This window comes from Scleropages formosus, chromosome 11 (genome assembly GCF_900964775.1).
Source record: "Scleropages formosus chromosome 11, fSclFor1.1, whole genome shotgun sequence".
Lineage (NCBI taxonomy): Eukaryota > Metazoa > Chordata > Actinopteri > Osteoglossiformes > Osteoglossidae > Scleropages > Scleropages formosus.
In genome coordinates, this window is record NC_041816.1 from 17,798,977 (window position 1) to 17,824,881 (window position 25,905).

A 25,905-nucleotide genomic window follows, 5' to 3' on the forward strand; every position below is an offset into this window, starting at 1 on the left:
CGCGTTGCTGTAATGGCTTGTCGCCGGCCAGCCCTGCCACGGATCAATACGGAGCGATCCCGAATTCCCTCGGCAACCCACACAATAGGTTCAGGTGCCCGTGTGTGCGCTCCAGTCAGATTAGTTGAAGAGGGGTTGAGGAAAATGGGCCCCGGTGCACCTGCTTTGGCCGAGACCCGCCCTGAATTTAATACATAACAAATCTCTCTCAGCTCTGGGGCTTTTGCTTTGTGTTTAATTGCGCGTTATTGATTTTCTCGCTGGACTTTCAAGCATGTGGTGCTTTAGTCTTATTTCCAGCACAATGTTACGGTGGACTTGGGTATTCTGTGCACCCCCCCCACCGCCTCAGCCCAACTCTCTCGCTCTCCCTCCGCCATCTACCCCGCAGGATGTCCAAGGCAATATCTATCAGTGTCAGCGAGCAACTTCTGTTCTCCATAGTTGTGATTTTTTTTTCCCCTCTTTTTTTTGGCGTCCGAGAATGTTTAAAATGTCTTTGTAATCATTTCTCTTTAGTGGTTGTTTAATTATTTTTTGAAGGAAGCCTTTTTCTACAGAGTGATGTATGAAAGGCAGGCATAGCCTTCATGGGAGAATAGATTCTTCTTTTCACTACTTTCCTCATACTTTGACACAATTCCTCTGTTATTTTTCAAGTGCGTTCTGGAAGCCTTTAAACTACAATGTTCTCATCTGAAAAAAGAGTTTTCAGCTTTTTAAGATTAAGGAGGTGAGAAGAGAGAAATTGTAACGATAGGAGCTACAGTATGCAAAATTTTCACTGAGGTTAGAGGACTAATTACATTTTTCTGTCACTCTTTTCCCTGATATTTAATCAATTTAATTTTACTTTCAATATCCTTCAAACTTTAATTTCATTTGAACAGTACTTGGGTGGCTTTCAAGTGTCATTATGAAATTGTACTGCTTTTCCTTATTATTATGACATAGTGCATCGCTAGGTATTCCCCTATTATTTGCAAAATGGTGAAATGCGGTCAGAGAGACTGTTTAAAAGTTTTCAGCGATCAACACAAAAGGAGGAGGCATTTAAACGTACTGCTCTTTAAACTGACATTTTGCTTAAACAGCTGAAATCGTGCGGTGTCATTCACCTTTAAATTGGACAGGAGACGAAATTATGAGTTTAGGTAGGATTTTGCACAGGAAAGTACGAGTTAAACACCGTACAGGTGCCACAGCAAGTTATATTTCTTAACGGGAAACATGCAGAGCGGAGGTATAATCATATGTTACCGCTGCGCTTCCGTGCTATTGCGATAGAAGTATATACTTTCTCATAAAAGGCCAATAGCTGTAGCAAAATTCCCCCAGAAAAAGGGAAGACTTGACATTTTCCGTAATTAAGGATACAATGTGTTCCATTAGTGCGCGAACGGTAATTATGCACAATGAAAAATGTCACACGAATTCTGGCTCGATGACCGGACTCGGTGTGTTGTGGTTGCCGCTCACGCTCAGCCGGGCGCCTCCAGGGGGCAGTTCACGACTGGCTAATGGGGGCAGCTTACGGACACCTGCTACGATCACACCCCTGCTATTTACACAGGGAACAGGGAACGGTGGAGGGGGAGATACGGAAGCGCTCGGAGCGGGCCCCTTTGCCGGGGCCACGTTGCGGGAGCAGCCGGACGCTCGCGCCGGGTCCCCGTGGCCTTGTTTTTCGGCTCCTCGTGGCGCACGGCAAGGAAGAGGTGCCAGAAGCGGCGGTCGCAGAGGCGGCCCTCTCGTTCACGGCCACGTCCACCGCGTCTCACATTAAGATTCTCCGACATCTATCCTTTGAGAGACAACAGTGTGCGTCTCAGCACATTATAATGGAGGAGACCCTCAGTGAGGGCTGGCGTGCTGTGTTTTCTGTCTTCTCCGAATTGTCTTTATTGAGACTGGTTTCGGTCTCAGCAACAGGAATGCAGGTGATTAAAGCAACTGTGACAGCATTTGAAGGGATTGGGAGAAGGTGACCTTTCCTCAAACATCAGTATCAAGCTCATGTTCTCTGATCTATCTATCTATCTATCCATCCATCTATCAGCTTCGGCACTGTGTTCGAGTGCTCTGGTTGCATTTCTAACTCCCTAAAAGACTGTGGTGGGACAGAGAGATGGACAGGGTCCAGGGAAAAGCAGAGGGATTGACAAACATGGCCACATTCCACATAAAAAGTAATGAGAGGACTGGAAGACAAACAGAGAAGAGGAACAGCTTGTGTCATATGGAAACCATTGGCTTGAGGGGAGACTGGCCCAGCCAGTGGCAATCTGGGGTGAGATTTGATTCCACACCCCAGTGAGGAGGCGGTTTGTTCAGCCAGTTGGTACTGTATGTTAATACATCTCACACCCTAACTGCACTACCATCATGTTGCAGACATAAAGTTTTTTTTGAACCCGCACAGGCACCATGCATGTTTGTTTCCGTGTACATATTATGATTCTTAATTTGTAGTTTTTGTATTTAGTTTAGGGGGTGCGGTGGCGCAGTGGGTTGGACCAAGTCCTGCTCTCTAGTGGGTCTGGGGTTCAAGTCCTGTTTGGGGTGCCTTGTGATGGACTGGTGTCCTGTCCTGGGTGTGTCCCCTCCAGCCTTATGCCCTGAGTTGCTGGGTTAGGCTCTGGTTCCCTGTGACCCTGTATAGGAGAAGCAGTTCAAAAAGAGTGTGTGTATGTATGTATTTAGTTTACACATTTCTCCAAAGTGACTTAAAGTGCTAGATACATGAATTCACACACTCACAGACTAGGGGGAACCAGTCCACCTCTGAAATGTATGCCTTTTAACTGCGGGAGGAAACCAGAGTAGGAAAAGGAAATCCATTTAAAGATGGGGGTCACACAGACTGAGCCATATTCAAACCCAGAACCTGGGAGTAGTGACACACCAGTAGTACCTACACGTATATGTAAATACCCAAAGTGTGTGTGTGTGTGTGTGTTTGAGACATCCCAAAATCTGTGTGAGTCTCAAAAGCGGCTACCTGCTGACCATAACACTCACAGGCTTCCTCATCACAAAAGAGGGCAAGCATGAGCCACACTTCCTTCATTTTTAATGACCTCCCACTGCACTCGACATGCAAACTATCAACTGTGCCGCAAAGGTCATTATTCAAGAGATTATAAAATACTGCATGCGCCGTTTTTATTTGCACGGATGAAGTTCTTTCTCTTTTTGCCATTTGGATTTTCTGCCTCTTGTACTGTGTTCCAGTGAAATCTCAGTGTGTTCACAACTGATGTATTCCCAGCCATGCCCTTTACAATGGAATCATACTTTAAATTTCAAAAAAGGCAGGTAGCTCTGCATTGTGTCCTACAATACATGTTTCTCCACGGTAGGGAGGAAGTCACGACTTCTCCGGTTCCGAAACAACGCCACGCCGGGCTCCTTGATTTCTACCCTGTGTGTGTAAGGAGCTCTTTATAAATTCGGTACCATGAACACACCGAAAGAGAGGAAATAAAATCAAAATAAAATTTATCATAGTAGCACAGTATCATAGCAATAAGCCTTACGAAGGGATGGGAATCCATGACACCGTTCTTTCGTCTCTTTCGTCCCTTTCGTCCCATGTCAGTGACATACATCAACAGTTCCTGTCTTCCCACGAGATCGGAATGACATAACTCTGATACAGCTCTGTTCGACCGCAATCTGCATTTTATTGCTCTTACCTCAGAGCCCCTAACACCGTTGCAATTTCTGAGGACACGCTTATTTAATTATTGAGTGGGTCATAGGTGAAACACATGTCGTATATAGGAGGTCAAAGGTTAAAGCCAGCGGGTCACAAAGGCCACAGAAATTGCACAGCAGAAACACTTACGACATATACTACCGTTCGCTAACTACTGCTGATTAGCCCTGTAAAGATTTATCAAAGGGACAGCTAAAAGAAGAAGAAAAAAATGTTTCAGCTGAGCATCTTATGAATGAAATGTAACGGTTCAGAGGTTAATGTTCTGACTTTCAGTGTTAGTACTTTTTCAATTTGGAACCTATTACTTGATCATTGTATGTTGTAACATGTGATTCATACAATAAGTGTGCATGGGGAATTATTTAATTATTGAGTGGGTCAGAGGTGAAACACATGCCCTTTAGAGAAGGGACAGCTGGTAGTGTAATGGTTAGCGCTGCTGTCTTTGGCTCCAAAGGTTGCCAGTTTGATCCCCACCTCTTGCTATAGTACCCTGGAGCAAGGTACTTACCCTAAATTGCTCCAGTAAAATTAGCCAGCTGTATAAATGAGTAAATAATTGTAACTTTAACATTGTAAACCATTTTGGAGAAAAGCATCAGCTAAATGAATAAATGTAAATGTGGCTTTCCAGAGAAAATCTGGCATCAGAGAAGATTCAAGGCCTCCAGCCACATCAGAGGAGAGGAGAGGGTGGATGTCTCCATTGTGACCACTGTCCGACACCTGCCGTACCTTCTCTCTCCTAAACCAATTCCATCTGTGCTGAATGAGTTGTGGTGTACCCACTGCTTTCACAGCTACACACTGCGGTTATTAGACCCACCTGGCCCGCAACGAAACATTTTCACGTTGGCCGAAGACTCGTGAAGGACAGCGAATGGAAATGAATGTGATTTTCTGGGAGAAACCCTCCACGTTCGGTATGTGGGGCTCACCGCTAAAACTGACATGCAAAATTGACATGCAAATTAAGCGCCTCATTTCAATATCCAATTAAATTCAGTGATTCCTTGTTAAACTGAGTCAAATGGCAGATACAGTAATGTAGAGTAAAAAAAAAAAAGGCCTTTTTACAGCGTTGCACCAGTGGTGTTGTGAAGCTCTGCCCGATTTTCCTGCACACAGATACAGTGAGTCAGTCGCGAATGCATTACCAAAATTTTCGAAACACTTACATTGTTACCGCCGTATAACTGTCACACACAGCAGTTTAACCACATGGCCGAGTGCCTAAAAATGTTATATTGTCACATTTTTTTTGCTGAAAAAATAATTACGTATTTCATCGAGTGAGTTTGCCAAACCAGCATATGTGAGACATGCATTGGGTGGTAGGGGCTTCAGAACCAGAGTGTGGATGTGGTGTTGGGCTGGTGTCTGCTGGGGCTAGGAGAGTGTGTCCCTCTACATATTGCCCCAGTTCCTAATTACAGTCAATGGCACTCCGATGGGAGGCTTCCGGATAGGCCGCCGCCTTTACCGTCTCTCACCAGGGGTCACCAAACCCACCGGCCACCACAGAGAAAATGAGCCAAATTACATTCTTTCAAATGAGCGTTTATTGATTCACCTCTGCCAGCTTATGGGTTTATTCACTTAATTATTATTTCCTAGGTCATCTGAGGGTCATGAAGGCCAGACTCTGGTTTCTATAGAGGAATATTAAAAGATAAATAAAAACTGCCTTTGTCTGAAATTAACGCCTTTAATAACTCACAGGTAGGGATTACATTTGTTTGTAAAATCACCTTCATTGTTTGAGTGATTGATTGAAGTATCTTCAGGATTATTCATTCTTTTTTGGAGCTTTGAAATGTTAGTGAAAGTGGGACCCTGGTGCTTTCTTTACTTACTGGATTTTGGATGTGTTTGGTTGGGGAAGGGAAGGAAATAGGTCGTGGTGGAGTGCGTGCACACGGGAATGAATTGAGGAGCTGAGCTGCTCCAATCAGTTGGTCTGGGGGTGCTGCGCTCCACACTGAAGGCTCATTGTGGCTCAGTCGCTAGAAACTAGCCGAGGTAGGCAGGGCAGAGCGCAGAAGACGGACCCTGGCTCATGCGTTGGCGCTGCGGCCACCCCCAACTTCCCGATGCAGCAGATGGCCAAACACGTGGAATTCTCTTTAGTGGACATCACCACCACATCATGTCAACCTAAACAAGAGCACAAGTGAGGACTGCCTACTCAGGCTAACTAGAGCAGAGGAGCTCTTCTGTCACACAGTACACAGTGTTGGAGAGCAGGAATCACGGTTACCATGGAAGTGAATCTATCTGCGAGCCTTTCATCAACTTGCACAGGCATCCAGTGGCATGGGGGGGATGTGATCCCAAATGCGGTGTGGCTACCCTGACCACCTTCTCTCACCTGCCTCTAGCTGCCCTTGTCTGAGCCAGAAGCCTTGTCCCCCACCCTTCCAAATGCAAGCTGACCCTAATCCAAAGAGAGAGGCAACGGTTGTAGCTCCTCCACCTTCCCGTTGAAATCCCTTTACCCTCTTTGAACCAGGAGCCTCTAGAGCACTGAGGTATTTGAGCTCTGGCCCCGGTATGTCTTTGGTTAATTCAAGCTCTGTAAAGTCTCTTTAGGTCTGTAACCAATACTTTGTTCACCATAAGAGTATCTGAAGCAGGTATTCAACAACTCTTAAATGGAGTTTTTATGACAGCTAGGAATAATCATCTAATAATTATATCTATTCGGAGGTCACCCTCGGGGTTGTGAGATAGAAGATTAGATGAACAATCCGAGGTTAATAAAGCTAATGTACCAGAAGTTATACAAAAGTTATACATGATACTGAGCAAATTCAGCGTACGCTGTAGCCAGTCTAGTCAGGTAAGTCTAGAATTCAACAAATGTAGTGAAGCATCATTTCAACAAGTGTCCACAAAGAACCTGGTAACAGTGCTGGCAGACAAAGGGCAGTTCTGGTGTGATGCTATGGTATCCCCCCCACCCCCAGGTCCACTCAACCGCTAAGGGCTACTTAAACTGCTGGCTCAGAAACAGGATTTTTTGTGCACGCTCACCAGTACTTCTCGTCTGACTCCATATTTAGCATGAAAAGAAACGGACTTGCTTCCGTTCCTAAACCCCGCATATCTACGCATGACCCATTGACCATTTACAGCAATACGGGCTCATCTTGTGCTCAAGTGCAGCCCTGGAAATGAGTGTGGGGTTTGGATGTGATCAGCAGTGATGCAGAGCTGTACCGAGCATCTGCCCCCCCCCCCAGCCACAGCCCAGCTTTGTAGACAAAATCTCCCAAAAGCCCCCTCAGCACCAGCGCCCTTGGCAGGGAAGGGGGGGGGGGGGGGGGGGGGGGGCGCTGGTAATCTGCATTCAGTGCCCGAGTCACAGCCCTTGAGCTGATAATTGCCACTGACAGGATTTAATTACCTTCCACAAGACCTTTTCCCTGTTTGACTGGACACACCCCTGGTGCCCCCCCACCACCTCTGATCAAACCCGACACTAATAACGGGCTGAAATGCAGCAGCCAATCAGCAGTCGGCCCTGAGCGGTGACCTTGCTGAGGAGAAGCCGATTGGTGGTGTCACGGCTGTCAGTCGTGTCGGCGAACCCTCCGACGGCGGAGCGAGACGGGTTGGCGAGAACACGGGCGGCCAAAGGAGAGCGGGAGGCGCAGCAGGGACGGCGAGAGAAAGAGCGAGAAGGAGGACGACGAGCCGTCCCTCCGCGCGCGGGAGGTCTTCGGCGAGAAAACGGAAAATAAAGTCAAACGTGTGAAAGAGGCCGCTGTTGTTCGGTCACGTGGCTTGGTGAACGGCCGTTGTTGCGCAAGTAAATAAGCAATGAAAAGATCTTGCGCTAATTGCAGAGCTCTAGACTTGGCAGAATGAGCGTTGGTGCCACAGCAAGGGCCAGATGTGAAGTCTGACTGGTTTCCATATCCTGGCTCCTTGGAGTGCGTGCGTGTGCGTGTGCGTGGTTGGGGGGGGTTTAATTCTGTGCATGAAAGGATTATCAAAATGAGCTGCGTGATGAGAGCTCCGGCAGAGATGCTATCCCCGGCCCGGGGGACTGTGCATTGTCTGTGAGCCACAGCCCCTGTGTAATGCTCCCTCTGTATCGCTCGCGCTCTTTCAATGCAAACGTCATTAAGATACACTCCTCTCTCAGTCAGTGTAATTACCGTCAGGGCGCTGCAGCACACCAGTGGGCACGGTTTCCTCGCTCCGGAGCCAGCGAGTCGCAGCGAGAGCCCCGCTCTAGTCCCGCTCTAGTCCCTCCCTCGCCTTCGCCCGCCTTCCTCTTTCCTTCTCCGTATCCATCTGGATTTTCCGAATATCCGCGCGCGAGTTTGCGGCTTCGCCGGCGCGAAACGCCGAACGGGCGTGAATGCGCGCGTTCGGGCACGAGGACGTTTGCGTACGTCGGTGGAAGTACGAGAAAGCCCGTGTTTGCGCGCGCGCTCGTCCGTACCCACCGCGGGAGCGGATTTTACCATCCATCGCCTGGCATCGGGTCAGGGGCCCGCAGGCTGCTCCCACAGCTCCCTCCGCAGCCCCGCAGAGCCCCGAGCCTTGTGGCACTGGCAATCCGCAGCCCGCGCAGCTGCGCTCCGCGTACTGCCGGTGTCTCGGCGAGCGGGGGCATGCACCGGGCTTCCTGTGAGGAGCTGCTCAACATGGTTTCTCCCGCAGACCTGATGCGCAGGAAGTACGACACATGGCAAGTGCCATAGTGGGCCTTGTTAAGCTGCCCTTGACTAATTAGCCCAGTTGGGTTCACCCCCCCCCACAAGAGGAGTTCTTACTGGACGAAACACAGGACCTGCCCCGTACGGGCCCTGGCCCGGGCTCGTAACTAGTATGCTTTTTTTTTCCTTCGTTCTTTTTTCAATTTTCCACATTTACACATTTCAAGTGTGGGGCGCGGTGGCGCAGTGGGTTGGACCACAGACCTGCTCTCTGGTGGGTCTGGGGTTCAAGTCCCGCTTGGGGTGCCTTGCGACGGACTGGCGTCCCGTCCTGGGTGTGTCCCCTCCCCCTCCGGCCTTACGCCCTGTGTTGCCGGGTAGGCTCCGGTTCCCCGTGACCCCGTATGGGACAAGCGGTTCTGAAAATGTGTGTGTGTGTGTGTGTGTGTGTGTACACATTTCAATTTAGTCCACGTTTAATGGGTCACGGTGTAAGCGAAATATGTTGCGTGTTTCCGGTACGGTGGCGTCTGCTGCGCGCGAGCCTGGTGCACATGACAGTTTTACATTTTATTTTCTTTACACATTCTTTTCTTTAAATTCCTGCGTGTGTGTTTGACAGCTTAATCTTCCAGTGTTGCTAGTTCTTTTTCATTACACTTTATGGCGTACGCTGCGCTATATTTATGCCATTTTCTTCTGGAAATTGTTAAATTCCAATTATTTCTGGAACGGGGGGGGTGTGCTGACGCAGTGGGTTTGACCGGGTCCTGCTCTCCAGTGGGTCTGGGGTTCGAGTCCCGCTTGGGGTGCCTTGCGACGGACTGGCATCCTCTCTTGGGTGTGTCCCCTGCACACTGTGTTGTTAGGTTAAGCTCTGGCTCCCCGCGACCCCATATGGGACAAGCAGTTTCAGATTGTGTGTGTGTGTTTCTGGAATCCCAGTGTGGGCCAACAACATTATGAGCAAAGGGAAATGATCTGGCTCTTACCTTTCCCCCTCAGCTCTGTGGTTTCATATAGGGTTCACCAGCCCGATGATCATCTGTAACCACCTAACAGTGCTCTACCAGTTCCAGACAGAGAGATGCCACTAACGTGATGAGCCGTTGTTTTGTTCTGATATGTTTACTGATGCAAATCCAAAGAAAAAAATGTCCGACTGTACTCGCATTCAGGAAAGGTTCATAAAGAAAAATGAGCGCGCAGTGAAAAATGATCTGGTCAAGATGGTTCTTTAGACTGAGCCCCACTAATATTGAGGCCAATAAATGTCTTGATATAATAACGCTAATTAAATCAACCTTGGAGAATGTGGATTCCAAATTATAAACAGGGACAGGCATGCTGGTGCATTGCCATTTCGTGTATCTTTTCCCCTCGTGTTTTCCAAGATCAAACATGAGCAGCACGTAAATATTTAAAAGAAGAAGGGAAAAAAAGTGTGCTCTATTTTTAGCCGGATTCGGAACATGTAAACTAGCCAAGTTGGCTTCCCTCGAAAAGAAGCGTGTTGTTGTTCTGCGGGTGAGTCATAGAGGCATGAGGTCATCGGAGCTGTACGGAGAAACCGCTCGCCTTCACATTATTGAACCAAACCTGCATAACAGATGCCCCCAACGCAGTCCAAGCCATGTCAGAGGACACGGAGCAGGTAAAACCAGGCACTTGAACCTCTCGCCTCCCCTTCGCCCTCCGTGACCCCTGAGCCATACGGAGGTCACACTCCGCTCAAATGATTTATCCCGGCTATTTCCAGGGCGCTGAGTGCTTAGGTAGTCTTTCCCTCAGACGTTGGCAGCGAAAGAAAAATGCGAGCGTCCAAATGGTAGCACTGAGTGTAGAATTAAATCGCGACTTACAGAATTATATCCTTTTGTTCTTGTCCTATTGCAGCCTTGGTGCAAATGGTATGTGCTTAAGAGGAAATGGCGGGAATAAAAAGCTGAAGGGTTAATAATGCACTTCATCCAGCGAAGGCAAGCAGTCAAAAAACATCAAACCCGCTTCGACCTTCTGTCGTTTCTCTCACTTAACCCTGCAGCTTAAATAAAAAGTTCTAATAAATTACTGACGGTGGAAGCGTTTAGGCCAGTAATTTTCTTTTATGATTTTTAACTAGATTTGCTGTTCTATGGGAGAAGTCACACCTCAACATTGCCTTCCCCCGCGTTATGAAATTGTACAGAAACGAAACCAAAGACTTCAAAGGATGAACTTTCTTGCAAATTGCAAGCAAGATGGGACTTTCTTTTGAAATATATTATTACTCAGCCATTCAAAGAAATTGTCCACTTTTACATATTCTTCATTTTTACCTACTCCAGCTGAAGCGTGCCTCGGTTTGAGAAACTTTTCCACTTAGACCAACTTTAGCACACTTGCCCAGCAACAAGCGAATGGGCAGGAGGTGGTGCACCTGTCAACTGTGGCATCCATCAGTAGCCGCTTGACAAAAAGGACACCTACTTTCAAGAGAATGGAGGTCAGGGTAATCAGCCGGTGGAAATCATGCATACCACTTACCTTAGGCTGGACTGGATTTGTTCCACCCTTCAGCCCTCACTTCGCCTCCCTTTCCCAGAGCTGCCTAAATGCTCTTCATCATGTCATAATGGTCTCCTTTGCTTTAGTGGCTTGTATGAGTTTGCTAGGAAACTTTCCCCTTGCCTGGTTACCCACTGTGGCTGGACATCCAGGCAGCTCATCTCAAACATGTCAATGGAATCGTGGTCTCTGACCATGGGAGAGCCCCAGCCCTCCAGTCCTACAGGTCTCTTCTGCAACATGCTGCAGTTCTGCTCCTTCTCCATGACAGCCACATCACCGCTGTGCAGGGCACCAGAGCGGACAACCACACCACTGCTACTGTTTACTGGCTCAACAGCCCAGAAGGGAGAGCCAGCACCCAGCAGATGAGGCTAGACAGAGCGAAGGAGATCACAGCCAATTAGTCAGCTGGGGAGCATGCATGCCCTTGGCCCTGACAAGCTCCACCGCTGTGTAGGGAGGATCTCCTCCTCCACTCCCTCCACATTACTGATCTCTGTGAAGAAGAGTCCTCTCTTTCTAGCTTTGGTCTTAGAGGCCGTGTGACACCAAGTAGAACCAAGCACTGCAGACAATGGATTTTTAGAATACATCAGCTGCACAGGACAGGGACATTTCTTGCAAGAGGCAAGAGAATGTGCCACTGGAATAGAACCCCCTCCATTTGTTCTTCATCAAACCAAAACTGGTCCGTTTGATTAAGATCAAACCTGAAAATATCAACACATCAACAGGTACGCACGACATGCTTTCGCTGTCATTACTTCATTGCTTAGCCAACACTGTTTTACAAAATGAGGCACAGTTTCGCACACTTATACAATTGAGCTTTTGTTATGGCAGCTAAGTTTAAGAACCTTGGTCTGGGGTACTATAGTCAGCCCATCTGTAGGACTTCTGGTTACAGGTCCATCCCTGGAATATTAAACTATTGCTGTTAATCTTACACACATGTAAAAATTCCTACACTAGCTTTACTTTCCTCAAGGGTTTAATTATAAAAATGACTGGACCCATGCCATTGTTCTCACACCTTTTGTTATTATAATGACACCAGGGCTACAAATATGTTGTACTTTCTCCCACCAACAAAACAGACATATCCTCCATTCCTTCCTAAGTTTAATCAATTCTAGCAGACACCTTCATATCTGAGCACATCAAATTATTCTGTTTTATTTAGCTATCTTAGATCTGAAATGAACTTGTCTCACCAGATCTACCATGTCAAAACCCAGGGAAGCCTGCAAATCAGCAAGTAAAGGTATTTGGATGCAAGAGGGCAGATTGGGAATTCATTGACGGATCCCTCCCTGTGTCTCTTTGAATAACAGTTCAAGAGCCACCATCCTCCCCTGCTGCCGAGCCACTGACACTCTCTGGAGGAGGTGATAGGAGGAGAGCTCCTAAAATGTCACTCTAGGCATCAAAGGCAATGTCCCAGAGTGACAGGTCGAAGGGACTGCGAGTGTGGAGAGAGCAGGAGGTGGGGGTGTGAAGGGCTCCAGATGCCACTTAGGTGCTTCCATCATCTTGCGGAATGGCAATTACCATCCCCCTCCCCTTTTTCCACCTTCCAACACAGCGGCTCCATCCCTCAATGTACCTTAACTCCCCATCTCCTGAGCCCTTTTGCGCCTGCAGGCCTGGTGAGTCTGAGTCCCACACGAGGCGTGCCTTACAAAGGTGCTGGGCTCCATGGTGTATTAATACCGAAGCAAGGCTACAAACAAATTGGTCCTGTTAGCGGCTGGAAATAATAGCTCCATTTTTCTCGTAGAAACAATCTTTACATCCCATGAATAGTGCATAAAGCTAAAGCAGCAGCCTGGCTTGGAGGCCAACTCAAAGGAGATCTTTTTTCTCCCCGTTTTTAATGAAATGCCTGGAAAAAAGGCAGCCGGCTCCATGTGGGAAACAGAGGCAGTGATCACAAGTAAATAATCTAGAGGCTGCATTTTACAGGCTGTTCTGGGACCAGCCTTTGCTAGATCCTGCCACGTTGAGGTCCTTCATTAGAAATGGCTCCTAACAAGCTGCCCTGTGCGAGCTTTGATTGCTGCAATGGTCTTGCAGGACATGCACTCAAACATGTCCCTGACTGATTTCCTTCTGATCCAGAACACCGCAAGAAAAGTGAGGTCGGGGTAAGATAGGGGATGATGAACGCAGCCTGAGCTGGACAAAGCCTTTCCCCTCTTTGTCCTGGCATGCCCTGGGACAATTGCTTAAGGTAGCTGCTCTAGGAGTCCATTAGAACCAGACCTCCTATGAGATCATGAGTTTGTGAATACTAGGCGCCATGACAACAATGTAACTGTTTACCCATAATCGCCTTCGTCTTATCTGGAGTCCCCACCTCTTCTTCTCCGTCAAGGAGAGCAATGCATGTACAGCTACGCTATACATTGTCTCGCCGCAAAGATTATTGTCTTTCACCTTTTGAACTGTAAACTGTCAATGAATTAACAACACGCTAAATGTGACCCTCCGCGCCTAATCTACACAGCTCCGCTGGCGTGGGTGCCTCGCATTTCCACAGCTGGCAGCCCTGTGCAAATGCAAGGCCGCTGTGTGATCGCCGGTGTCATTCCACCGTTTGAGAAAGATTCAAAAGAAAAAAAAAAAAAACACCCCCCCTCCACCCCCTTTGCCAAGCTGATGTTGTCTCTGCCTCCCCTTGCCCACAGTGCAATAAAAAGCCCTTTGTTGTTCAATGCACTATAAATCATTTACAGGCTTTACATAAATTTGTGTAATCTCCTTCAGGGGGCAGGACCACCAATCTGATTGGTGAAAAGCTGGAGAATCGCTGAAGCTAAAAACAACTCGCAGATCCAAAATTAGAAAGATAGTGGCTGACTGGCTGCATACATCTTACGTTTCTGTTTTGACTGCTTTGCTAAAAGACTGTAAATCATTGATATTCCACGGTGAGTGGTGAAAGCCCGGTGACAGCACATAAAACACCATCCGGGCTTTCGCAGTATTGTTTTAGTGTTTAGCATAATGAAAAGTCCATCTACTTCTTGCCTGTGGGAGAACAGAATGTATTTTCTATAGCGATGGAAGGAGAGAAGCCATTTATATTTAAATCGTGAAAACTCCAAGTGACAGAGAGACACAATCAAATCAGACTTTACATAAATTTGTAAAGAGGTGAAGTTTGTTTTTAGTCAATTTTTCTCACTTCTGAAAACAAAAACTGGACGCAGAATCTGGGAGAAAAGAAACTTTTCAATTAATGTCGGCTGAAGAGAGTCTTCAGTATTTAAATTTGTTGGAAATTTGGTATTTGCCTTTAATATAAAGAAAATGTTTACCGCCACGGATACCATCACGATTTAACTGTTTCAGTAAACTAGTATAAAAATTGTTCGAAATTGTTCGGATGTACTCTTGTCAGCGTTGATGATTCAAGCAGTGCGTTTACATGGATACAATTTCCGTTTAATGTCCATGTTTTCCAAAGGGGGGGGATTCGCGGCATCATAAATCCTTCGTTTGCATGCGTACATTTTCCGAATCCAAAAAAGAAAAAAATTATTACATTCGTGCAAACTCCCGTTTAGTATTCATTTAGCGTCAAGGGCTGCTCCTGTCAGAATATTGTTTCCGCAATGAAAATGCTACTTTGTCTCTCCTTACAGCGGGTTCAGGAGAGCCATTGAGTCTGGACGTGAAATTGAAATTCTAGTTAAAATGGAAATGGCGCGAAATCGGGAGCAGAGCGTTCCGAAAGCGCCCTCGGATTCCAGACCGCACATCGTCTTGTCTGTTCGGCCTGTCCGTATCTTGTTCATCTTCCTGTTAGGAAGGTATCAACACGGCGCACGACAAATTGCTTGTCCCCCAGCACCTCCGCCGTGGAAACGCACACCATCACAGCGGGATGGAAAGCAATGAGACCTGCATCCAGTCTATCCCACAGACAGCTCTGTCTCCCTCGCTCTCTCCAGCTCTCCTTTCCCGGGCGCTTTCAGCCGATGCAGCCGCACGCTGGCCCGAGTAATTGTATCGCTCTCCTATTCCGCTGTTTTCTTTCTCTCTTTCTGAATTCCCTGCTCTCTGACCCCTGTGCTCGGCTAACGCACGGCGCAACTGCATTTATATGATCATTTTGTATTCCTCCAGCCGCCTGCCCGCTGACCTTGCTAACATTTCCATCCACTGTGCATTTATGCCTTGCCCTGATGAGACCTGGATTTTCACAAGTTCAACTCCAAGGCTTGTAGAACACTCTATATCGTCCACGGCTATTGTTGTTCTTTTACCATTCAAACACGCCAGATCATTAGCTAATAGGACTAAAAAGCAGCGGAGTCTGAAAAGCTCGCAAGATGTCCTGCACAGCCGCCAAAGCGCTTTAGAAAATTACCTCCCCCAAATGCTGCTGTCGATGCCGTACGCGATTTCTGCAGCGGGCACGAGATGTCGGCTGCACCGTGTGTGGTCTGCGGCACATCTGTAACGTTAGCGAACTGCCAGATATCTTGCTGATCCGCAGATATTGTTTTCGCTGCCAGAGGGGACAGTAGATATGAAGACGCAAGGGGTCAAATGACCATTCAGTCTGACGACGTCTGTAGGGGAAGAGTAGTGTCGAGCACCTGAATGGGACCGGCCTGAACCGTAGGAACGCCTTGGGCCGCGAGATCGAAATTTACCGTTGCCGAGAAACCATAGAAGAGAGTTGGATCTTACACCACAGCCGTCTCCGTGCGTTACGGATTTAAAGACCGAGCTGAATTATGCTGCCTCAGGAGGAATTCTTTCCCACTGAACAGGGCAGCTAAGAAGTCCAGTTGCGGCGTATGTATATGAGCTCCACTTCAGGGTGATTAACGCAGTTTTCCGTTTTCCCACAACGTACTTATCTCCGGAGCAGTCCTGGTGGAGCGCCTTTAAGGAGACCGATTGTGCAACGCTCTTTGTACACGATGGAGACCTTAAACAGTCCCATATGGTGAATGCCGGGCCCTGTATAATGTGGCTAGTGTAGTACTTGGCATCTGATAAAACCGTAACACGAGGTTACGGACTGTTTATAATAAAAACAGACGGCTCTTACTTCGTAGACCCTTTTGTCACTATGTGAGCTAGGTTGAAGAAGTGGCATTTCAGAAATCTTTCAGGAACCATTTTCATTCATGTCGAGTTGATTTTCACTACTTAAGGCATTTTTAATCATTGAGCCAAAATATATAATTTTCCAAAATTCTGCACATCTAAGAGAAAGACAAGGTCAAAATCAAGTCATAACTTTATTTAATGTAGCATATTGTGTAAAATTGATTTGAGGGTTACATGTCCTTGAACACATTCCTCTGTACTTTCTTGTACTTGACTGCAAGATTTTTTATTAAATCTTTCTACTAATTAGACAGTCATCGAGCTTCTAGGATTCATCAAATTTAAATTAAATAAAGCATTTACTTTAAAAACACTTCTCATTCTATGACAAATCCTACATTGACAAACCACATATGATATGTGAAAGTAATAAATATACTTGAAACAGAGGCGGAAAACATCTGAACCAATGTAAAAGCAATGGAACCGTATTTAGACAAAAGTGTTCTATAGCATGGTACCACTGCTGCAGGCTATTTTTGCATAGTGTATTTGGTATTTTTCAGTCAAATTACATTTGTTTATATGAGGAAACATCTGATGCTAGTATCTGAAGATTTCTTTAGTGTTTCACCCTTTTTGCTTACATGACAATTGGCAATGAATTGTACTGACAGTGCTAACCTACTCTATATATAACAGTATTCTTCATTATATTGAGTTAAAATCAGAACATTGCAATGCAAAAGTGATTTCCTTGTTTATAACACAGTTGCATGGGTTGCCAAGTTAAATATCTAGCTATAACCGTCAATTTTGCAACGTCATATTGATACTGTCTGGAAAAATTTTCTGATTTTAATTGCCCCATGATATGCAAAGACAGAAAATATTACAGACCCTGTTTTTTATGTTCTTTTTTACTGATGGTATTTTGTATAATTGCCGTATCTACATTTTTTATTTATACAGTATTATCACAAAATATTCAAATTTCTCCCTGAAATAACTTATGAAATACTGTGCTGTTCTACATTTTATCAGTATTATACTAAAAAAATAAACCTCAGAACAAATGTGCTGCTGCGTACTTAACACCGAGAATGCCTTGTCATTTTTTCTTTGGTCACCTCTTCATTGCCACCAATTTGATCTGTTGATGACAAGAGATGTAATGAACAACAGTAAAAAAAACTAAAAAGTCTACCGTAGAAGTGGGTTTTATCAAAATCAAATACTATAAGAAGATACAACTTTTAGAACTGAAATCCATCCTCTGTCCTTTTGTTTTATTTCTTAAATATTTCGATGGAATTCATATTACCTTTTTATACTTGGCTATAAAATATACTGAAAATTTTTATATTCTACATAACATTTACATTTTCTATTGTAAAAATGTGATTAGGATGGAAATGCAATAAAAAATTCATGACAAAAACCATTTTTCATTTGACACCGGGACCTTGTATTTTAATATAATTTTTATGTAACCAGAGGAACAAATGGTGGTCAAATGTTTAAATGTAGCCTTCTCTGAATGAAATTTAAACTCACCCCACATTAGGACCCAGCGGCTAGTAGATGGAAATGTATTTCTGGAGATAAGAGAAAGTCAGATGGAAATTACTCTGCAGGCTGTACAGTAGGAAAGTGCAATGATGGTCCTCAGAAATTGAAGCATGTCAGTAAAATTAGAAAAACCACACTGCCTGGCTTTCTGGCCAAGGATGTAAATGCATGGCAGGTTGCATGAAATAATACAAGACAAGCCACCCTTTCATAATAATTCAATTTGGGGGGCAGTGTTTCAGATGCAATTTTTCCATTTCATACAAAAATACAATCGCAATCACTCTGCACACGATGCTGCAATGATTATCATACAGTTATAACTGTTTCTGTTATTAAGACCTTAATTTTTTCATTTTGACCCCTGAAAATTAAACATATTCTCTAATGAAAATGAAACAATATACCTGCCATTAAAACCCCATCATACACACACACACACACACACACACACACACACACACACACACATTTTCAGAACCGCTTGTCCCATACGGGGTCACGGGGAACCGGAGCCTACCCGGTAACACAGGGCGTAAGGCCGGAAGGGGAGGGGACACACCCAGGACGGGACGCCAGTCCGTCACAAGGCACCCCAAGTGGGACTCGAACCCCAGACCCACCCAAGAGCAGGACTGCGGTCCAACCCACTGCGCCACCGCACCCCCCAACCCCATCATAAGAAAAAAAAAAAAAAAAAAAAAAAAAAAAACAGGGGGGCCGAGCACACGTCGTGGGGGGGTTGCGGTGGCGCAGCGGGCTTGGCCGGGTCCTGCTCTCCGGCGGGTCTGGGGTTCGAGTCCCGCCTTGGGTGCCTTGTGATGGACTGGCATCCCATCCGGGGTGTGTCCCCTCCCCCTCCAGCCTTACGCCCTGTGTTGCCGGGTTAGGCTCTGGCTCACCACAACCCTGCTTGGGACAAGAGGCTTCGGTCAGAGAGAGTGTGTGTGTGTGTGTGTGTGTGTGTGAGCACACGTTGGCCTTGCAAGAGTCACACTGCACAGCTAGCAGTGCCCTTCCTTTTAGCCTCTCTGCAGCAACAGAAGGGATTGCACGCCGGCTCTGACAGGTGCGGTGAACGCAGGGGCATCTCCGCACCTCTCCGAGCTGCCGATACTAAGCGAAGGTGCGTCACATCCTCTACGGTAAGTTCCAGCGGCCTACGCATTCGCGTCCACGTCGACAAGACATCATCAACAGCCCCTCATACAGGCCCTAAATAGCCCCATTCCGCAACTTAAAACTCCTTGCGTATCTTTCCGTTTCGTCTGGATCTCATACCAACTATTCAGTTTCCCTGATCAGTGCTCCTTTAAGATCTTTTTAAAACACACCCATCCTTTCAGTATTAATAACCAATGTGCAATTTTGCTTAAGATATAAACTTAATAACCCCCCCACAAAAAAAAAAAAAAAAAACTGTATCATATCCTAGCTGAAGAAAACAAAACAATTTGATTACTTGAAGAGGATGCTATTAACTTCTTGGACAACACCTATAAAAGAGAATAATGGTACCAGATAATGGTACCTATTACGGCTCATTTCTTTCAAACAACTGTACAGTATTTGCTTAACAGCTTTTACCATTCAGCTAAATATGCATATAAAAAAAAACTGTGCTTCGGTAACAATGAACAATTTGTTGCAATTATCAATTCACATACACTCCATTGCCTGTGGTTAATGGATTGTCGAGTGACTGGGACTGTACCGTAGGCAGGTACTGCTAAACACTGCCAGTTTCACTCATTCTATACTGTGTTTAAGACAAAATATTTTCATTTCGGACGTTCCCACATTTCACTCAAAAGCCTTCCGGGTTCTCAGTAACACACACAGTAAGGTGATTTTATTCGATGCTTGTTCGGTAGCAAGACATTCGATTTGCGCAAAATAAAAAAAGCGGCACAAAGAAAGAAGACAAAAACAAAAAGAAACGCACACGTGGAGGAGACGCAGCGCCGCCGCCGCCTCCTCCTCACGGTACAGTGAATGAGGCGCGTGCCCGCGCGTTCGCGTGCTCGTCGTGACCTCTGCTCGCGCTCCCGCGTCGCTCCCCGCCCCGCTCCCTGACCCCGGTGGCGCTCCCTCCTCGCCGCGCGCCGCGCTCTCCGACTCCCCTCCTCCCAGATCGAGGCTGTGCTCTCGCGCGCTCTCTCTCTCTCCCTCCCGCCCGCTCGGCGCTCCTGTCTGTCTCACTTCCACCGAGAGCCAGCCGGGGGTCCCTCAGGGTCGAAGGTTCTGCCCTGCCCGCTCCGACCGCGACCTCTCCAGCCGCCGAGCCCGCGTCCGCACTCTATGGATCGGCTTCTGTAGCAGCGCAGAGGGCGACCCCGGCACATTTCCCGGCCGAAGCAAAGGTAATCACCTCCCGATTAAGCGCGCCTGTCGCGAGCGAGGAAAAAATAACAAGACACAAAGCCGTGGGTTAGAGGTGCCTTGTCAGTTACCGCCGGCCGGGGGAAGGCAGCGACTGCGAGCCGCGCGCTCTCGTCGCGCACATGCCCAAATTCGTGAGATAATTTCTGATAAAAATGGACAGTTAGGGCTTATTTCACGAGCCCCGCGCTGTTTTGTGCAAAGAATGGCATTGTGGAGGGCGGCGCGGTGATCCTGCGCTTGGCGGTGTCAGGGGTTCATCTTGGGCTCCGTCCCCCCCGTCCGCTCCGGCAGCGCGCCGCGGCTGAGCGGACGAGCCCGCCGCGAGCGCGCTCCTTCCCACTGGCACTCCTGCCTCCCCGGGTTCCCGCGGTGCCACACTAAGCCGCCGGCCGGGCCGCGATTCATTATGTAACGCGAAAGCGCGGGGTCTGAGGCTGCAAGGCAGGGGGAGGTTTCGCTGTGAGAGTCTCCGCTGGCCGCACTGCGTGCTAGCTACTACTAGCGCGTTAGCTCGGCTGTGATCATCCGGTGACTGCCGTGAGTGGGTAACCTTTCCCCGTACTGCACGACTCACACACGCCTCTTTCTGCGGCTCTTGGGCTCCCACAGCGCTCTCCTGTCCCGGGGCCGGCCTCCGGTCAGAGTTCAGCAGAGCGCGCTGCCGTGGCCGTGGGCGCACACATACGAGTCGAGGGAGATGCCGCGGCGACGCGCCCGGCGTGACAGCGCTGTGTGTCTTCGAGGCCTAAGCCGCGGTGTTTAGAAGCGAAGGGGGCTTTCGCGGGAGCGCGGCCGGTCGCAGGCTGCACGGCTGCCCTGGACGACGGCTCGGTGTTGAACTCCGTGCCCCGGGGACACGGCGCGATTCGCCCCGGCTTACCGTGGTACTGACTGTTCATCATGCCGGAGCCGCGGCCGCGTGCCCCCCGGAGGAGTCGAGCACGACGAGTGACGGTGGGCAGGGGAGCTCTATAAAAAGCCAGGGGGTGCGATGTGGAAGCCATTGGCTGCTGACTGTAATCAATCAGAGCGACGGGCGGGTGGGCAGGCAGAGCGGGGCTGGAGCCCGGGAGAGCGAGCCTCCAGGACGGCTCGAGGAGGAGCGCGTCCCCGGTACCCGGAGCGCCGGATGCCAGGCTCGGTCCCGCGCTTTCCTGCGGGCTTCGGACACTTCCTACTTTCTAAATGATATTTTTCGTTGCTTCTCCGTTGAAAAGCGCAGTAGTGGCGCTTCACTGTGACACATGTAGGTAGGAGACGGACAGCACTGGTTTCCTGTGACACATGCTGAGGTAAAAATGTTGCACTTTCCCTCTTAAAGTCTGTTTTTTACGTTCTGACTATTACAAAGATGTGTTATTGGGTTGTTAAAACCACAAAACTCGGAAGAAACGAATTTTAGTCCGCTGTAATTGTGTTGAAGAAGAATATGGAACACGAGAGAGCTGAAGTTGTCAGGTGCACCAAATGACCTTTAAAAACGTTCAGCAAATTAAGAGATTGGTACAAGATGGTGAGAAACCTAATAATGCTTGTTTTCTAAATGTTATACTTCTTTTATTTGTGTCTTCAGTTTTGTTTTTGTGTGGTGTGTTCCGCCGACAAGCCAAGGCATTACAACACTGACTGACTGAATAATTATTTCTTATTTCTTTGTCAAATTTGTCCTAAAAGTGATGTTTATGGACAAAGGTTGCTGCCTAAGAAGCATTTGACTTTGTCACTTTTAAATGTGAATATGAATTGTGAGTTTAAATATGAATGTTAGTGATGTACAGAGGACAGTTGCTTCTCACCAGTCCTTACCCTCCAGTTTAAACTTCAGCTCTGTGTTCACCACACCACTATTATTATATGTGCACTGCTCCTATTTGATTTACTGTATTTTTTTGCATTTTTACACTTTTGTTGTTTTTATTATAGTAATTTGAGGGCTACAGCAGGAGTGGGATTTTAGCCAGCAACCTTCTGGGTACAAGTCCATGTTTTTTAATCACTGCACTCCCTCACAGTGTTTTAGCGGGTTTCTTTTTATCTCTTCAGGTTTTTTTTTCTTTTTTTTTCTTTTCTTTTGCAGTGTGATTATTCATAGAAATATGGAGAATCAGCCAAATTTTTTTTTTTTGTGAGCCAACAGGAAATGTTTGGAGCTGTTTTCTTTCTAACCTGAACGTTTCTGGTTCAAATCCCTCTCCTGCTCTAGTACCAAGGTACTTACTTACCCCTGAATTGATGTAGTTAGAATACTTTGCTTTATAAATGGGTAAATCGGTTATAAGTTGATTAGCTGACATTGTAAGTCACCTTGGACAACATGTTAAAGGTTAATAATTTTCTGTATTGTTTAAAAATTTTCTCTTGCAAGCACTCTATTAATAGACAGACATTCACATTTGAATAGTAAAAAATGTTCTTTGGTGTAAATCTGTTTTTGTGGAGCAGTTACACAAGTAGTATTGGGTTAAGCTTTTGTGTTCCATATTCCTGACTTAGTCTCTCCCTCTCGTTCTCTCTCTCTGTTGTCTTGCCAACAGCGTGTGACCTGGTGTGTTGCAGGTCCGTGTGGTTCTGAGCCGAGGTTCTAAAGGATGCTCGCAGTGCGGCTCGGCCCCGAATCCTGGTGAACTGCTCATGTCCAAAAGGTGGAAGGATGGCTCATGGAATCCCGCCCCAGGGCAAAGTGACCATCAGTGTGGACGAGTATAGCTCTAACCCCACGCAGGCCTTCACTCACTACAACATCAACCAGAGCCGCTTCCAGCCGCCCCATGTCCACATGTAAGTACATCGCTGTGCCCCCTGCTTCTGCCAAGATTGTACAGGAAACTCTTCCCCCCCCCCTTCATGTAAACCACTCTTGCCTTTGTTATTGCTCATGTTGGAATTTTTTAAAATACCCATAGCCCAGATCACCTTGCACATTCTCATGTATGAACATGGTACAATGCATTAAATATTGCACATTAATAGTGATCAACTTTTAGGAAAAACTGAAGTAGAAGCACCAAAGTGCAAGGTGGTGTGCAGTAACTTTTTTTTTTTTTTTTTAAAGGCTGAGCATCGTATGTGTTTATATCGACATAGCAATATTTTTCTATTTGCTTGATCATTGGGTTGTGGGGTTAATAACTGTGGGAGACTAATGTGATGCCTTCAACCAAGTGTTCAAATATACTACAGGACATGTGATTGAAATTCATTGCAAATTCTTTTTTTGTGAATCTCATTTAAACTCATTTGTGCATCACTGTGTTTTGCATTAAATTGCCGTTTTGCCCATAGGCATGCAGTAGTTACAGCAAGCAGATATTCCTTTGCATAATGTCGAAATGTTAGAGTTTAGCTTTCATGGCACAGGCCAATTTGTTGGTCATTTCAAGTGATGCATTTTTAGCAGTGGGGTTTGTGAGTTGGTTGCATTTTGTTACGCAGTCAGGAGGGCCCCACCAGCCCCTCTTGTGGACCTTACTGGAGACCCTGCACGGGCTTTCAGATAGAATACGTGCTCTGTTCTGGGAAAATGAGCGTTGTTTAGATTTGCAAGATAATAATCTGGCTCGCCTAAGGCCAGTGTTCCCTCAGCATTAGACTCCTTTAGGTACAAATAAAGTCGGTGTTCCCTGAGCCCAAGAAACGGTCTTTTGAAACTAATATCTCTTAATGTTTCCTGTCCTCATCCCTAAGCTGCTCTCACAGACCACTTTGAAAAGGTGGGTTATGGCTGCCCTGGCCGACTAACAGGACGCTATCTTTCACAGCAACTATGAACATGAGAGTGGCACAATGTACAGCACTGTGACCTAAATATGAGGCTGGGGAATGAATACAGTCATCCTGAAATCAATAGCAATTACCACAGTAATGCATCGGAACGCCACTCTGGAGTCAAGGGGACAGATCCCAGGAGTCTGAGACCACGAACGTACTGCCATATTCCAATAACGTCTTTTTCTTTCCTTTTATCTTTTTTTGTCCTTTCACGGAGTTATAATGCAGGGAAACAGGAAACATATGCCCTCAATTCTGATTTCAGTAGAACATGCAGAAATATGTAAAGTACCAGTCAGGTCACATTTTTGTCAAGCTCCATGATATGAGACACTGTGCAGCTTTGGAGCAGCATTTGTCCAGATTGTTTGGCCCGCTAATGTCTTTACTTGGGAATACATTTAACATGATTTGTCATAAATAACTTGAGGCTTTCCTCCACTATGTGCATGTCCAGCTCAGTGTCTCTTATACTTCGAGAACAGTTATTTTTGTTTTTTTTAAACAATACCCACCTGCATCCGTGATGAACTTATTACCAGATCTATTATTATTGATACAATTACTGAAAATAATCACCCTTTAAGGATTTATGAAAATTATTTATTAATTTAGCTGATTCTTTTCACTAAGGTGAGTTCATTTAATTTTTGTATAAATATTAAGTTTGCTGCTTAAAACAATTTATTTACTAAGGTTATCTTTAAACATATCAATTCAGTGTAGCTACAGTGTTCAAGGGTACAACACCAATACTAGGGTCCTACAGGGATCCCAACATGGGTCTTTCCAGTGCAAGCCAACAGCCCTAAGCACTATGCTACCTGCAACCCCAATAAAACATTTCTAGAAATGGGGCCAGCTGATAGTGTAGTACTTAGAGCTGCTGACTTTGTATCCATAGGTTGCCAGTTCAAACCTCACCTACAGCTGTAGTACCCTTGAGTAAGGTATGTACCTTAAATTGCTGCAGTAAAATTGCCTATAGCTGTATAAATGTGTAAATAATTGTAGGTAGGTTAATGGTGTAAGTTGCATTGAAGAAAAGTGACAGCTGAATGAATAAATGTAAATTAACAGGGAGGTAATTTACAGGAAACAGTTGACTTGGACACATTCTGGAAGTTGAGGTAGCAGGGTTAAATACCCCCTATCCCTGAAAGTGTTTCTGAAAGTGCAAAACCTTTTCTTCTTCAATTTTTTTTACCATTCCATTAATATACCAATTTTTTTGTTCTTATAATGCAGTTTGTAAAAAAAAAAAAAAAAACAGTAGTCACTAAATCTCTTGTATATTTTCACCATATTTAATCTGTAAAGCAAAGAACCTTGAGATATGAGGAAATGCTTTGCTTTTTCAGATTTAGTAATTAAAATATCTTTCTGTTGCTTTGTTAATTATTCCCATCATGTGAATAATTAATAAGGTTATATTAGTGTGAATCATTTATCATTTCAACACATTGTAAAGCAATATTAACCATTAGGAGCACATTTGAAGACCTTGTTGTTTGTTGTCTGCAGTATATTAGTTTTTTTAATATTTCTGCTAGTTATTGTACATACACTCTTGGGGCAGTACAGTCTCTTGTGCATTTTAGGAGGGGCCTTACAGATTTCACAAAACTCAAAGCCTGGTGAAAATCTGTCCTGAACTTGTACTTTGCATTTATTCTGCATGTTCCATTGAAGTTGTAACACAGAGTTGTACTGTGACCAGCTGGTTTGATTCTTGGTTTAGTTGTGTTTATCTGTTTTTTGTGAATGAGTAATTAAATGGCTGTCTGGGTGTCGGTAACTCTATTCCTATGTGCCACTGCGACTAGTGTTGCCGCTGGAGACTTACAGGAGTCTGGTGATGTAAAATGTCCAGCCCAGCTCACCGAGAAAGCCTTGAAGTTGGCCTTGCGGAGGAGGGGAGCCGAAACTGTTTAGATCTTTTGTTTCTCTGGCGCCCTAGAAGGCCATCTGAACTGGGGAAACAGGAGAAGCCCTGCTTAAGTTCTTCAGCCCCTGCTCTTGTGAGGGTTAAGTGACAGTTGACATAGCGCAGGCCCATGCGCAACTGAAGTTCTCAGAGTAAAATCGGCACTGCCGAAACTACCACATTCTAAGTGGGCGGCCTGTTCCAGCACACCTTTTAGCCTCTAGTTTGTGATG

The 25,905-nt window shown here is 46.1% G+C and overlaps 1 protein-coding gene and 1 long non-coding RNA gene across 5 annotated transcripts in view; one reads left to right on the forward strand and one right to left on the reverse strand.

The window, feature by feature from the left end:
- Nucleotides 1–16,476: 16,476 nt before the first annotated feature.
- Nucleotides 16,477–18,021, reverse strand: LOC108940770 (uncharacterized). Its single transcript, XR_001966588.1, has 3 exons — nucleotides 18,000–18,021; nucleotides 17,578–17,618; nucleotides 16,477–17,173 (listed from the first exon to the last, which is right to left on the reverse strand). It is a non-coding gene; the product is annotated as an uncharacterized LOC108940770 (long non-coding RNA).
- Nucleotides 18,022–19,684: 1,663 nt separating this feature from the next.
- The window catches only part of mpped2a (metallophosphoesterase domain containing 2a), a 38,504-nt gene continuing 32,283 nt past the window's right edge, over nucleotides 19,685–25,905 (forward strand). Inside the window, exons 1-2 of one of the 4 annotated variants that reach the window (XM_018763121.2) lie at nucleotides 19,685–19,955; nucleotides 22,512–22,755. In XM_018763121.2, coding sequence (XP_018618637.1) covers nucleotides 22,628–22,755 — 128 coding nt within the window. In that variant the 5' untranslated portion in view covers nucleotides 19,685–19,955; nucleotides 22,512–22,627. Of the gene's footprint in view, nucleotides 19,956–21,192; nucleotides 21,270–22,511; nucleotides 22,756–25,905 lie in introns of those variants that run through there. The other 3 variants (XM_018763123.2, XM_018763122.2, XM_018763124.2) reach the window with 3 other exon arrangements.